The 15,189-nt window shown below is 43.1% G+C and overlaps 1 protein-coding gene across 1 annotated transcript; it reads right to left on the reverse strand.

Moving 5' to 3' along the window:
• Positions 1-241: 241 nt before the first annotated feature.
• Positions 242-14,589, reverse strand: LOC145947583 (uncharacterized). The gene is made up of 3 exons (XM_083057378.1): positions 13,481-14,589; positions 13,353-13,398; positions 242-265 (listed from the first exon to the last, which is right to left on the reverse strand). The coding sequence occupies exons 1-3, from the start codon at positions 14,587-14,589 to the stop codon at positions 242-244; spliced, it is 1,179 nt and encodes a 392-aa protein (XP_082913504.1).
• Positions 14,590-15,189: the final 600 nt, after the last annotated feature.

Raw genomic sequence — 15,189 nt, forward strand, 5'->3', positions numbered from 1 at the left:
TCCCGTTTTCTCTCCGCGAAGCTAGGACGGCAAACGAATTTAAAAATAAATTTTATGAATCACTACTTAATGCTGGATAATAGACTACGCGAAATAGCTATTCTACTGCCTCAACTGCCTCTACAGCTAGTCAGGCGCAGCTACTATATATATTTTCTGTTTCTTATGTCTGCTCTTGTATCTCTATCTTTTATCGTTTCATAATCTCTGTTTTTACTGTAACTTATTGTATCTCTAACTTTCATTGTATCATAATCTCTTTTTTCTGTAACGTATTGATTTCTCTGAAATCTGTCTTGTGCATATCGTTGTCTGAACTAACGACACTGATTATGCTAAAACTTATTTTCTATATCTTGTTTGATTATAACTCATGCTAAGGTTTTTATTATAAATTTTATTTATATGTAACAGGTTTCTAGCAAACCACCTTGTATTGTGCGCTTGAGGGGACATTGTCCCAGAGCGCAGAAATAAATATACGCTTTCTCTCTCTCTCTCTCTCTCTCTCTCTCTCTCTCTCTCTCTCTCTCTCTCTCTCTCTCTCTCTCTCTCTCTCTCTCTCTCTCTCTCTCTCTCTCTCTCTCTCTCTCTCTCTCTCTCTCTCTCTCTCTCGCGTGCGCCTCTCGCGTTATCTCTTTCTCACATGTGCCTCTCATTCTCTCATAAACGCCTCATGCTCTTTCTTCTAAGCGCTCTCGCGCTATCCCTTTCTCGCGTGCACCTCTCGCGCTATCTCTGGTGATCCTTAGCATCGCGTTTCCCTTCCCCATCTCTCGCTCTCTCATAAAACGCCTCGCGCTATCTCTTCTAAGCGCTCTCGCGATCCTTAAAATTTTATATACTCATATATTCTTATCTTTATATTCATTTATATTTTTAAAAATTTCATATCCATTTTATATTATAATTTTATAACCATTTTATATTCACATTTATATACATTTACATACATTTATATACATTTATATACATTTATATTCTTTTAAACACACACACACACACAAACACAAATGTATAATACACATTTATTCATAATTAAAAATAATTAATATTAAATTAATATATTCATTTTAAAAATTCCTCTTCTTTTCCTTCACTGCGTCATCTCTCGCGTGCGCCTCTCTCGCAGTCCCTAACCTCGCGCTATCTCTCTTTCATATACCTCGCTGCAACATCTCTCTCCTTCGCCTCACGCCCTCTCTTTCTCTCGCGTTCACCTCGCGCTCTCTCTTTCTCTCCTAAGCGCTACCTCTCTAGCAGTCCCTAACCTCGCGCTATCTCTCTCTCTTTCATGTTTCTCGCTGCGACACCTCTTTCGCGATCCCTAGCCTCGCAGTCCCTAGCCTCGCGATCCCTAGCCTCTCAGTCTCTAGTGTCACGTTCCCCCTTCCCCGCATGACGTCATCCCCCGCAAGGACCAAGCAACTATTGGGAGCTATACGTATAAGAGCTAGGGAACTGTTTACGGGTGGGAGAGAGTGTGGATTGGAAATGCGTGCAAAGAAATTACATCATAATTTAAACTTAAAATCTCTTTATTCTTCTCTCTTTTACATATTTTTTTCTTACATATTATGGACTAAAAAGTAAAGCTGCCAGCTCGCAATCGACGAGTTGATGTTTATTGAAGGCGTCGCTAGCGTGTATTACATTTAATACTTCTTTATTATCCTTTACAGTGGACGCGATATTTGAAAATTGCGTAAACTTGATATCGACTGTATTGGTAATTTTAACCAATCGGTCAAAAGTTACATCGATGCATGGATCGAGATCGAACATACTGTGTAACGTCGATTCGATCATCATCATGCATACACTTGAAGATTCAAGACTTATTAACTTGGCGTCGTTAATCGTACGAACTCGCACTGTTAATGGTCCAACGCTTATAAAACTGTAGGCATCTTTAGAGTCGTTTCGAAGCAGATTCTGAATATTGTGACGTTGCTCGTAGAGTCCCTTCCACGCTTCGAGAGATAGTATCAGTTCCTTTCCTCGATGATCTCCTATGGCGATTTCCGCGTAACTCGGTGGATCCACTTTGATACCAATTTCGAGGAATTTAAATCCCGTAGTTGTCAATGCATATCGTTTGCATAGTATACGAACCGCATGAGGCTTTAATGAAAAGCTGTAAAATGAAATTAGTTTAAAAATAAAACAATTTGTAAAAATATAAAGACATAAAATAGAAAAAAATAGAAAAAGTTAAACTTACTTGTCGCATTTGTTCTCAAACGATGGAGTTTCATCACAATTCGGTATATAATTATTCGCATGTCTGCCGGAGCCACTGCTTCTTTCAGCGTAGTACATATTTCCAGATTTTAAAAGTGAAACCACCAGTACGAACGGTTAACGCGACACTGATCGTATAAAGAAATTAATCAAGTGTTGTACATGACGCTTATTTTTAAAAGTAGTGGGGTAAATGTGGTGGGAGATTCTAGAATACTATTGGCGCTATGAAATTTAGGAGAAGGGGAAACGGCGCTCGGATAAAAAGAATTCTTAGAAACGATTCGTGAGTAAAGGATTGGGGAAGGGGAATAAGAGATAAAACACATTAATGTTTAAATATTTTATTTTTCCAAATCTTGCAATTCTTTCTGGCGTTGCGACCACCAGTTAAATATTTTGAATACATTTTGTAATGCGCAATTCTTAACATGTTTTCCACATCGCATAGTGTTTTTAACATCTAGATTATTTAGAGACTCAATATCGTCGTAATCAGCATCCAAGGTCTCAATAATGAAACCGTTTCCCGTATCATCCAATATATCGGCTAACCATTCTCGCTTTTCAAGTCCTTTTACATATACGAGAATGGATTCTTCTTCTTCTTCATGTGGTCCACCAACGATAGCTGTTGTAATCAAACGCTGAGCCATGCTGTATGGAACGTTTCCATCTACCCATTGCAATCCATGATGATTTCGAGTCAACCATGAGGCTTGGTGTCTCTCCGATTTTATGAGCACATCCCATGGTACAGGACATGCGAAAAAATAATGTGATAAAATAAATCCTCTTCTCAGGATTGCCGCTTCCTTTACAATCAATTGTTTATTGAGGATAAACCCCTGTAGATCCACAAACGTTGGTACGGACATGACGAAATCTCTCTCTTCGATGTATCAGTTAAAAAAGAAGAATGACAACCATCTCATAACACTTTGATTTATATTCTGCTATGCATTCCCCTCTCTAAATTGTTGGTGCATTTAGGTGATTTTGCGCACAACGCTGGTCAACGGGTTGTACTGGATCACGCGATCATGTATGATGAGACAGTACGCAGAGGTATTCATCGGCACGTTTTCCTTACACTCAAATTCCAATCTCACATCCACGGTTGCGCTCTTGATCGATTCGTTTTGTCGAGAACAATCGATGATTACGAATGGGCCGTTACGTAGAAACATTGAGACGGTGAGACTCGGCTCGAGATACTCGTATCCGTAATAGTTTTTGCAGAAACGCGCATACGTGTCGTACAGAATCGACCATCTGTTTTTATCGAAGTCCAGATTCATGTCGTCGTACGGATAACATTCCGAGTTCAGATAGAGTTTCACGTTGGTCATCTTGCAATCGTCGAATCGACTCATATTCTCAGACATGATGTTTTTCCGACCTGTCTGCAGAGCGAAGATAACGTATCGTGGTTTCTCCAGCTGAGTCGCGGTTTTAATGGCCCACGAATGCTTGGTTGTACGCTGCAATAACGGAAACTCGTACAGATCCCACGAGCGAAAACCCATGCTGAGGTAGCGTCCGCTTTCCAGAGCGCGCAGCATAGACAGCTTCTTAATCTCGCTCAACAACACATGTGGCATTCGCCATTGTATCTTGAAATGTTGATCACAGGCTCCAGCGTCGAATCTCCAACCAAACAATTGTTGTCGTTGCGCGATCGTATTAAGATCAACTCGTGACGAGCGTTAATTACCACTCGTCTGTAATCCTCGCAAAATCCCAATAACATGTAGAGCGGCACGCAAAAATTGAAGTTTCCATTCACAGTAGTCGGATCACTCCAGCTGGCGTTTCTCATAATCACGCTTCTATCGGATAATATCGTTACATAGTTTTTGAGCATACTTGTTATTCCCACGTTTCTGTTGCGATCAATCTCTACGCCATCGAGTTCATATCGAATCTCATCAAACATGAATGCGACGCAATTATTTCCCAGTATCACATCAGATCCTTCGGCAGGTCTATTTATCCTTAATTCTCCTTCGATGTATAGAAAACTGTCAAACGGCAACGTATACAGATCCTGTTGTTGTATGGGTATTCTTATCTTATCACTGTGTCCGAACGTGGTGTTGGCGAACGGGTTGTACGTGTAAGTCTCAATTTTGACGATGCGATCGTCGAAGATTGGCTCTTCCCCGATGTTGAGGATGTCGGTCATTGTTCAGATATTTCGCACCGCGAATCCCAAAGATTGTAAAAATGCAACGTTTGATGCGTTCAGTTTCTTTTTCTTGGTGCAACCGGATGATTGGATATTAGGGAATGTCGACGTTGTTGTTGTTGTCGCTGGCTCCGTAAAGATTGTGTTATCTCTCGTGTCTTTCGATCCGTTCAACACAAGCATCTCATACGCCGCACACGTACGTTATCGCTGTCGTCGTCGTACGTGCAATCTAATGGTGATCTCTTCTCCTCGAAAATCGAGCAATCGTCTGTCCTGGTCGACAACGCGTAACGTTAAATCCGTAATGCTCCGCGCGATGATCGGGAAGTAAATGATGTGCGCCGGTGTTTCCGATATCTTATATCCTGGTGGTACCCTCGGTGAAAATTCATGTATCGTATGAACGAGTTTGCCGTTGCTGTACGCGCCCGCGGTCACGTTACACTCTACGCGGATAATGTTCACGTTGATAATGTTAATCGGCATGTCCGACTCGTATCATTTTCGCGGCTGCAGTATACGGTTCCAGAATCCCAGCAGCGATCCAATGTTGTTAGGCTTGTTAAAATTCATTCTGTAGGCGCATTTGATCTCACTCCTCATCGTATTGTAATTAGCGCGGAGCACTATCGGGTATTCTTCATCTTCAAAGTCACCATTGTTAATATGTTTTTTATCGTCATCACGAACAGCGTGTTGCGGACGTTTTCGTGAAATTGCATGTTTCAAAAACTCATGTATCGCTTGCAGCTCGTACGATCCCTCGGGAATCGTAATTTCCGCGTCATCTTTGCCAAAGTAAAATTTATTATTCGAGGAATTCACGTTCGATATCGTGTGATAAGTCTCAAAATCCGCTAGACCGAGTTCGTATTCATCGTCGCTCAAATCTATGGCGGAAAAGTAGTTTGCCGCGAGGACGCTACTCTTTCCAGTCAGCGTGAATGTCATAGACATATCGGCAAAACTGTTTAACGAATACTGAGTTAAATAATGCAATGTCCGTCTTTAAATTCACGTGTATCGACCGTTCGGAGAAACTGTAAACACAATTGTCCACAGATGCTCTGATCATAAGTTTGAACAGGTGTGATTGTACTGTATCTTTGTCACATTCCGCCCGAAATATTGCACCAATTCATTCGGTGGTCGAAGATTGCCAAAACTGTCGAAATATATAGCGCGATTCCCCCTCTTTGCGTACGCCACCCAATGAGTACCCGATCCTTTAGCGTTATCCAAATTTATGATGCTGCTCTCGTTTTGATATATACCATCGATCGGTAGCGAATCACGCATGAAAACACCTCTAAAGTATGGAATGCGCATACGTTTTGCCAGTTGTAGCAATTGTATGTTGGTAGTTACGCCCTGTGGCATTTTTAGCGTCTCTTTGATGTTTTTTTTCCCCCTTTTTTCTCGTTGAAACTCCTCGTCCGTGTTTGTATGGAGCGAGATACAATCCGTGACCTTCCATGGCGCGTAGCATCTCTTGCAACTGACGTTGTGCAGCTTTTCCGTCGTTCACCATCTTTGCTACACCAGCCGCTCCACCAATCATGGATCCAAGCGCGCCCAACATTGGTAGAATTGGCAATATGCCACCGCGTTTCGATACCGGAAGTATCCGTTTCTTCGTCGTCTTTTTCTTTGTCTTCGTCTTCGTCGTCGTCTTCAGGCCCATACCGAGCTTCGTCTTGGTTTTCATCGCTGCCCAGACAGCTGTGGCGGCGGCTCTTTCACCGAGAGTCGAATCTCTCGCAATGATACGAGTTCGCGCTTTGTCGGCGAGTACCTTATCCGCCACGTGTCTCTCGGTGAGATCGTTGCTCCGAGAGTATGCAATATCGTGTTCACGGCACGCCGTGTCCAATGGGTTGATACCTCGATCGCCTCTGGCTAATCGCTTTTGTAGCCGCGTGCCCGGATCACAAAACTGATAGCCGGGGATATGGAATTCGATTGGAAGTGCGTTTATTGCGTGACTTAATAGTCCTCTACCTATTTTTTTCGCTGACATTCGCTGCAATCCTTTATCATCGGCGCTGGACCGTCGATGTGCGTTCGCTGCCACGGTCGATTGTAATGTTCGAAACAGCGGCGACAGGCCTGAATCTCTGGATCCGCCTTTATGTGTTCCGGAAGCTTGTCCCACACGTAGTGGATGTGATTTTCACATTACAGTAAAACTGCTTTTGGCACAAATTGCAGCTGTTCGGCGCTTAAACCGTGAATATCGGAAGCACTTGTTCGCAGAACAAACATTTTTTCGTTACTGAGCGATTCGTGGTTCCGCGCAGCTATAAATAGGCAAGCGTTCGGTTCAATCGGGGAGTGGGAAAATGAGATTCGTGCGACAACCTTTGACGATACGCGTGACGAATTGCGACGACAGATTACGCTTGGTGGGGGACAACGCGGAGATGCGCAGACATGGTACGATGTTGCCGACTACTATACGCGCAATCGTATGCGGTTCCTCGAATTGCGGTAAAACTAACGTCTTGATTAGTTTGATAGAAAGCCCGCACGGTGTTTGCTTCGAAAACGTGTACGTGTACTCAAAGTCACTGCAACAGCCTAAATATCGGTATCTAGAGAATTTGTTGACGTCGATCGAAGAAATCGGCTACTTTACATTCTCCAATAACAGTGACGTCATTCCACCGAGCGAGGCATGTCCAAACTCGATTTTCATCTTTGATGACATGGCGTGTGACAAGCAAGATATGATAAGAGAGTACTTTTCAATGGGACGCCACTCGAACGTTGATTGCTTCTATCTCTGTCAGACGTACGCGAGAATACCAAAACATCTTATACGCGACAACGCGAACTTACTGATCTTGTTTAAACAGGACGGTACCAACTTGAAACACGTGTACAACGATCATGTGAATACCGACATGTCGTATGAAGATTTCAGTAAATTATGTCGTATTTGTTGGCAACAAAAGTATGGATTCTTAGTGATAGACAAGGACAGCTTGCTTACAAACGGGCGATACAGAAAAGGATTTAACGAGTTTGCGATACCGCAAAACGATTAGTCGCTGCCGATATTCTGTCGAGAAGAGTGAAACGCGAGCACTCTGCAGACATGGCTGATAGCGATAACATTCGCGAGCGTGAAAAGATTGCGAAGGAAATTGTGAAAACGAGCGAATCGATCCGTAAGAAACATCTGCTTTAAAGACTGGTAAGATCGATGACGATATCGCAGTCAAGACTCACTTTAAACCTTTTATCGAACCACTACAAAAGATTGTCGACAACGCGAGCTTGATCGCAGTGAAATACGAACCTGAGAGTAAAGCTGACGTGAAAATTAAAACGTTACCCGCTGTTAAGCGGTACGAGGAGGAGGAGGAAGATGCGACACCGAAAAAGAGAAAACGACCAAACACAAATCGCTCATCGACACCACGTACATCGGACGGATTTTTACTGGATGAACCACCGATAAGCTCTACACCGTCCACCTCTACACAGTCCGCGACAACGAGAATCCTACCATTTACAATACCCGAATCACTCGCAAACGAAAATGTTTTCGAAACCACAAGCAATTCACTTGACATCCGTTCGAAACACGTTACAAACGTCGGAAGGTCAAGAAATGTTGCGAGAGCACTTCGGATCACTGGGACAAAAATACATGGGCGCTCTCCTTGGTGGCGATAAAAAAAAACGAGATCGATCACGTTTATGGTGTCTATTTAGAAAAGGATGGAATGTTGCTCGGTAACAAACGATTTGACATGGATAAATATGATTCTATAATTATAGACAAAGTAAAGTGCATTGGTACACCTGGATTATACGAGCTAGTCTTCAAGAGGATTCCCGATGATGTTATTTACACGGAAGACGATATGCAAAAATACAAGAGCATATTATTGGCAACGAACGCGCATAAACGCAAATATGAACCGCAAGGTCAATTACGGAGCAACAGGGGGTACAAATACAAACAAATAATCGCACCGTTGATGTCAATTGAAAAGAAAAAATCTGGAAAGGGTGTATTCATGCCTCAAGCGATGACGCTAACCGACAATAAAATCGATTACGTGCACTGGGACGATCCCAACGAGCTAGTGGATCGGGTACGATTGCTCGATGCTTCGCGCCGAGCTGGCCACAACGCTCACGACAACGAGATCCTGTCGATCATCGAGGAACTTCGCGAAGCAGGCATTATTATAAAAACGGGGTCTCGGCAAAACTAATCAGTCGATCGGCGTCATTCGCATCGAAAAATGTCTATCAACAAATTTGGATTATTCGAACGGAGAAATAATGCAACTGGCACAAGCGATCATTGGGATAGATTGGTGAGAAGTTACGTGCGTGGAAACGCTCTGTGTCGTGTCGCTACAGACTATGATGCAAGATCGCGCAAGATTTGTCGTGTAGCGCAACCTGAAGCTGACAGTGATGCTGTCAACAAACTGTATGTGGAATCCTGCGTTAAAAGATTGATGAATCAACAGAAAGAATCAGATGAGAAGCTGACTTCGTTCGAGAAGGACATGCGAGCAGTGCAGACTGCGATAAACGAACTTCAACGTACAGCTAATGCTAACTCAAAAACGACTATCAACCTGAATGAGCAGCAGTGAACGGGTTAGGAGCGGCTATCGAACGGTTATCGAACGGCTACGAACAATTATCGAACGGCTACGAAGGATTATCGAACTGCTATCTAACTACAATGAGTGGTAGTGGTAGTGAACGGCCTAGCAACAGCTGCGAACGAGGGTACGAACAACTCAAGCAGGGTTGCGAACGAGGCTACGAACAAGTCATTAAAGGCTACATACAAGGCTACTATCAACTCAGGAACGGCTGCGAACGGGTTAGGAACGGTTGCGAACGGGTCAGGAACGGCTACGAACGGGTTAGAAACGACTGTGAACAAGGCTGCGAACGAATCAAGAACGATTTTCGAATGGGTCCAGAACGGAAGTAAACAACGCAAGAACGGCTATGAACGGCTCAAGAACGGGTCAAGAACGGCTACGAACGGGTCAAGAACGACTACGAACAACTCAAGAACGGCTCAAGAACGGGTCAAGAACGGCTACGAACAGCTCAAGAACGGGTCAAGAACGACTACGAACGGTTCAAGAACGGCTACGAACGGCTTAGGAACGGGTCAAGAACGGCTACGAACGACTCAGTAATGGAAATGAGCGATAAAACAAGCAGCAGTAAACGACGATCGGGAAAAAAAACCGACGAAGCGATGAAACAACATAGTTTGGAGAGACGGCAGTTGGTGAACGAACTGCACGCGCCGGCGAGAAAAAATTTTACCCGAAGACACGTCATAGTGCGAGGATACGATGATCTGTGGCAAGCCGACATCGTCGAGATGCGTCCGTATTCTCGTTTCAACAAAGGTTATCACTACATACTCACCATCATCGATGTATTGAGCAAGTACGCGTGGGCAGTACCACTCAAGAGTAAAGGTGGAAGCGAGACGGCTGACGCTATCGCCGAAATAATTCGAGATAGCAAGAGATGTCCGAAAAATATGCAAACTGATATGGGGAAGGAATTTTACAACGCTGATGTGCAACGGCTTATACGGAAACATAACATCAATCATTATTCTACATATTCGGTAATGAAGGCATCGGTCGTCGAGCGATTCAATCGTACGCTGAAGAACGACATGTGGAAGATGTTTACGCTGAATGGAACTTACAAGTGGATCGACGCGTTGCCGCGACTCGTATCGGATTATAACGCGCGCAAGCACCGAACAATCGGCATGCGACCCGCCGACGTCACCCCCGCTGATAAACTTTTAAAAACGGTATATAGTAACATAAAGATTGCCGCTCCGGCGAAATTCAAAGTAGGTGACTCGGTACGCGTTAGCAAGTACAAGAAACTTTTCGAGAAGGGTTACACGCCAAATTGGACGACGGAGGTTTTTAAGATTGTTAAAGTGCAGCGTACTAATCCCGTAAGCTATCTACTCGAGGACTATCGCAAAACATCTGTCGCTGGAGCGTTTTACGAGTATGAGTTGCATCGCGCGAATTATCCGGACGTGTATCTTGTGGAGAAAGTACTGCGCAGGAGGGGTGACGAGGTTTACGTGAAATGGCTGGGACTTGACAATTCACACAATTCTTGGATACATAAGGACAATGTGATTTAATTCATATAGACTATTTATTTTAAGAAAAATATAATGTGTACAACGTATAAAATATATAAAATATACAAAATATATAAAATATACATGAAATATATGAAATACAAAATCTTTATTAATACATCCTTTCCTTTAATCTTTACAATATATTACACATATATTACATAACAATATATCATACACACACACACACACACATTATACTACATTATATTTTATAAGGGTATCTGGTAATGTCCTCATGGTAATGTGTCAGTCGAATCAGGTATAATATACCGCTTATCGTCGTACGGACTTAGAGCAATTTTTGTCTCGCGGATGGTATACACTTCGTGCAATTTCGATCTAATACATGACTGCTGACGTGTCATTTCAATCTCGTCATTCAGGCACCGCGTATAATCATCGAATGTTATACTACGCGCTACGACATTACTTTTGACACCTTTTGCTTTTTTAGTGTCTTTTCTGCCGTCCACCCTCACCGCGTACATTTTTGCTCTGAGCCCGACGAATTCGGTCATTATCGCGCCGTTATTCTCGTCTTTCATCAAGCCTGGCACCTATTTGTTTGCATGCGCTATACTGTACGCGTTGTCAATTGGATAATCGCTCGTATCGAATCTAGCGATATCGCGTTTCATGTTCTCGTACACATCGTCGCACTCGATGTGATATATTAAACTGTCGGTGTCGGTGTACATTATCCGACATCTTTCACGATAGAGCGGTGACATGTACTCGTAGTGAAATTCGTACAGACACACTTTCGATATATCGAATATACACATACCAACATAGATTGGTTTGTTAAATTTTACTTCTAGTTTACGTAATTCAACGGCGATTAAATTTTTCGAAAAGACGCTCCTGCTATGGAAATTTGGTTTCGCGATCATCGCTTCCGCACCGTATCGTCCGTCCCACTTTGTCAATAATTTTACATCTACATGATTTCGAACGTTTTCCATAGTTTTGCCGAATACCGCGTTGTTCATCAATTTGTACAAATTTTTTTCAAAATCATTTTTCGCTTGTGTTCTAAATTTTGTATTGAGTTCGATGTAATCGCGGAGCCATGCGGATTGAGTAAATTGTAATACGCGATGTATCTTTACGATACGAAGACCGTGACGTGTGCACTGGTGCAGGTTGCGATAATGTATGATGTAACGCTTCTTGTCATATAGCGTCGCGAGGAGCTTATCTTCCCGCTTGCCGGGCGGCTTGTCGCGCGTCGGACAGAACGGTAGGTCAATGTGTGTGTTGTGTTTATTTTGTGGGTACTCTAGATCAACCTCGAGAATATAACCTGTGAGCGAATCCGGAGCGATCGCGTTAACGTCAAAGTTTGAAATGTCTTCGACCCATCAAAAATCGGCATAAGGCAATGGTTGACACATTGCCCATCCATACAAATTATTTACATCGAAGTACATAAGGTACGACGATGGTTTCGATGAATCATATGACTGCATGTACTTGTTATTAGCATGCGCGTATCTGTTGGAACATTGACTTAGACCACCGCGTATACCCCGTTCAATAAACATAACCATGTCGATATCGGTAAGCAATTCAAACGTAATATTTGTATGTTTTAGCATCGCGTCCCATTCTATACCCGGGAAGAGTATAATAATACGCAGGATCGAGTCCGTAACTCGCGATGCAAGTGTCGCGGAAATTTTCAAAAATATCTGCTAATAACAAGACATCAGTTTTTAAGTACAAATCGCTATATTCGCCTAGAATTCGAAGGGAGAATCGATTCCAGACGTTCTCAGCGTGCGCGTAATCGCTCTCGGATACAGTGTCACCGGTTAAAGAATTGTAAAACGATTCGCGCGGCGGTAAACGCTTGTCCTGCAGCTTGTCCACGCAGTCAATGTACTCGTACGGAAAGACACCTTTTCGCGTCAATAATTCGAAATTGTGAGTGGATAATGCGGAAAAATTGAAATGTAAAATTTTTAACTTATTCTTATCGAGAAAAGATGCTAATTTGTCAAGACTAGCACTGAGAAATTTGTATGAATCGATGAATCGTAATTTTATGCAAGCTTTCCGATCTTTGTCGTCGTCGTCGGTACTATTGACAGTCTTTGTAAATGAAATGTATTTTTCTTTTGTTATTGAAAGCACATCTACACGTCCTTCGTATGCGGTAGCTATTTCTTTTATGATAAAATGTGCGTCATAACCGGATAGATTGTGGAAAACTACAGGAATGACATAAGAGTCTTTGTAATTTAGATTACAGTTTGAGTGCGCGGGACCCCTGTATCGCCCGGTCAAATGACAATGATCGCGTACTCGATTATCGTCCAGCGCAAACGGTTTTTCACAAATGTGACATTGCGTGGCGCTATGAAATTTTTCCCACTCGTCTGATGTTAAATTTATCATGAGGACATTATCAGATAAAATACCCTTTATGCGATGCGCTAATTCCTCGAGTTTGTTGGCGAACCACGCGACACAATCGGCACCGCGATAAGATCGGTATGCGGATAATGTTTCATCGTACGAGCATTGCACATAGTACCCAACGCTAAATACCTCGTGATGTTGATCGTATGACACGTGTTCCGATGTCTTCCTCAGCACACACTCCAAGTCGGCATACACCATGAATGGAAGCCGCTCTTTTCTGTTGTAGTTGTCGAAGCCGAGCCACTTATCTTTATCGCTTGGTAACCGGATAGCGCAGTCGTTCATTTCTCCACAGTCTACCGTATGTGCCTGCAACTTGTCCTCTGATCCGAAATAATGCAAGCATCTGTGAAAGAAATTACAATTTTATTTACAATTTTATTTACAATTTTATTTACAATTATATAATTTGCAATAAATATACATACCGATCGCAGATATATTTCTTGTGATCTTTTTTGCTCAGTTGCGAGCTTACGAGGCGAGACAGATTTTTGATATACGCGAAATGTCCAACGTTGTCGTTCTCCTCCTCCACGTACAGCAAATTTACATGTTTTTCTTTTTTCTGATCGGCGAGTCTTATCGGAAGAATTGATAGTTCCTTCTTCCTCTCGATACCGTACACGTTGATTGAGATATTGTTTATATGTTCAAACTTTTTTATTTGATTCAACGTTATCGGAAACTCGATGTTTTGTAAATTTAACACTGTCGTATAGTGCGGATATGAAGATTCCCGTTCCATATGTCTTTCAACGGGGTACAGAGCGGCCACCACTGACCACGCGAAACACGCATTGTCCATTGATAGCACATTAATTACCGCTCTCTTCGTCATAATTTCTCGCGGTAATTTAATATGGCATCCCGCGCGCATAGGATTGCACTTGTTGACGTTGACCGTAAGATCGAGGATTCGTGACAATGCCCATCCGCTATCACGTTCCTGGAACTCTTCGAGAGACGTCAATGTGGTTTCGATGACATGTCGCTCATACCACTCGCGTAAATCGGACGTGCGAAAAAGTTCATAATTTCTCGTGTTAATACTTTTGTTAGCGCGCTTATCACCTGTCACAAACTCACCGTTGAACACAGTATTTACTTTTACACAGTTGTGTATTTTTATAACGTCTTGCACTTGCTCGAGTACTACACTACTAGCATCTTCCAAAAATTGTCGCGGTTCGATATAGTCTGCGTTAATCACCGTACCGGTCAGTATACGATTTTCAAACGCGGTATCGATTTCTCGCCAAACGAATCTTCCCGCGTTATTGTCGCCACTGTAATTACCACCACTGGATATAAACTGTCTCTGCAATCGAGTTTTTGCACCCTCGAGTCGCGCGATTCTAGCAACCAAAAATTGTCTATATCCAATGGAGAGTCGCGGACGCTTGACACAGCTGTTTTCTTGGAGCAGTTTGATAAATTCCTCGCAGCGCAGCGCCCATTCAAAATACTCGCCCAAGGTGGCGATTTGATGGGACCGCTCCAACAGGTCGCGTTCAGTCTGCTCGATGTTTTCCATTTTTCCACACTTTTTCAAATCACGTTCTATAGAGCACTTGCACCCGCTATACTTTTTTCGACCGACGTATCTGTGCGCTTGCAAATTACGTACTATGGTTTGAAGTGGCAGCAGTCCTTATTATATTTCGTTTAATCATTTCTTCCCCTCTTCATGATTAACGGATTGTTCAATTACATATCAGAAAGGTGATCTCCCTTCATCGCGTTATCGCTTTTGACACAAAGCGGCCGGACATCGGCGCTCATTTTTGTTTATAAAAATTCAAGCGGCCGGACATCGGCGCTCCCTAAACAATGAGAAAGAATTCCGCTTAGGGGGAGGGGAAAGGTACCGCAAAGGCTGCCGAATATCGGCGCGTAATGCATCATGGTCTTTTACCGCGAAAAAAAACACGTGTCCCGACGTGTTCATTGCGATAAGCGCGACCCCCCAAGATCCCCTCAGATAGAGGAGGGGAGGTACCGCGTGGGTGACCGAATGTCGGCAAAATTATCGCAAAAGAATTCTTCCTAAACAATGAGGAAGAAACGTCGCAGCCTTTGGGCAGGGGAGGGGGAGGGCGGAAGTACCGCCAAAGCGCGTCGCCTTATGGGGGAG

The sequence above is a fragment of the Prenolepis imparis genome, unplaced genomic scaffold (genome assembly GCF_030444845.1).
Source record: "Prenolepis imparis isolate NDT839.2.m4 unplaced genomic scaffold, iyPreImpa1.0 SCAF_103, whole genome shotgun sequence".
NCBI classification, from domain to species: Eukaryota; Metazoa; Arthropoda; class Insecta; order Hymenoptera; family Formicidae; genus Prenolepis; species Prenolepis imparis.

Bases quoted from the DNA above. Each gene is read 5' to 3' on its own strand.
- LOC145947583 (XM_083057378.1), bottom strand. From the start codon at position 14,589: ATGGAAAACATCGAGCAGACTGAACGCGACCTGTTGGAGCGGTCCCAT. The intron at 13,399-13,480 runs GTATGTATATTT...TTTCTTTCACAG, and splicing joins AAGAAATATATCTGCGATCG to ATGCTTGCATTATTTCGGAT. The intron at 266-13,352 runs GTAGACTGTGGA...AATACGTTACAG, and splicing joins ACAAGTTGCAGGCACATACG to AAAAAAGAGATTATGATACA.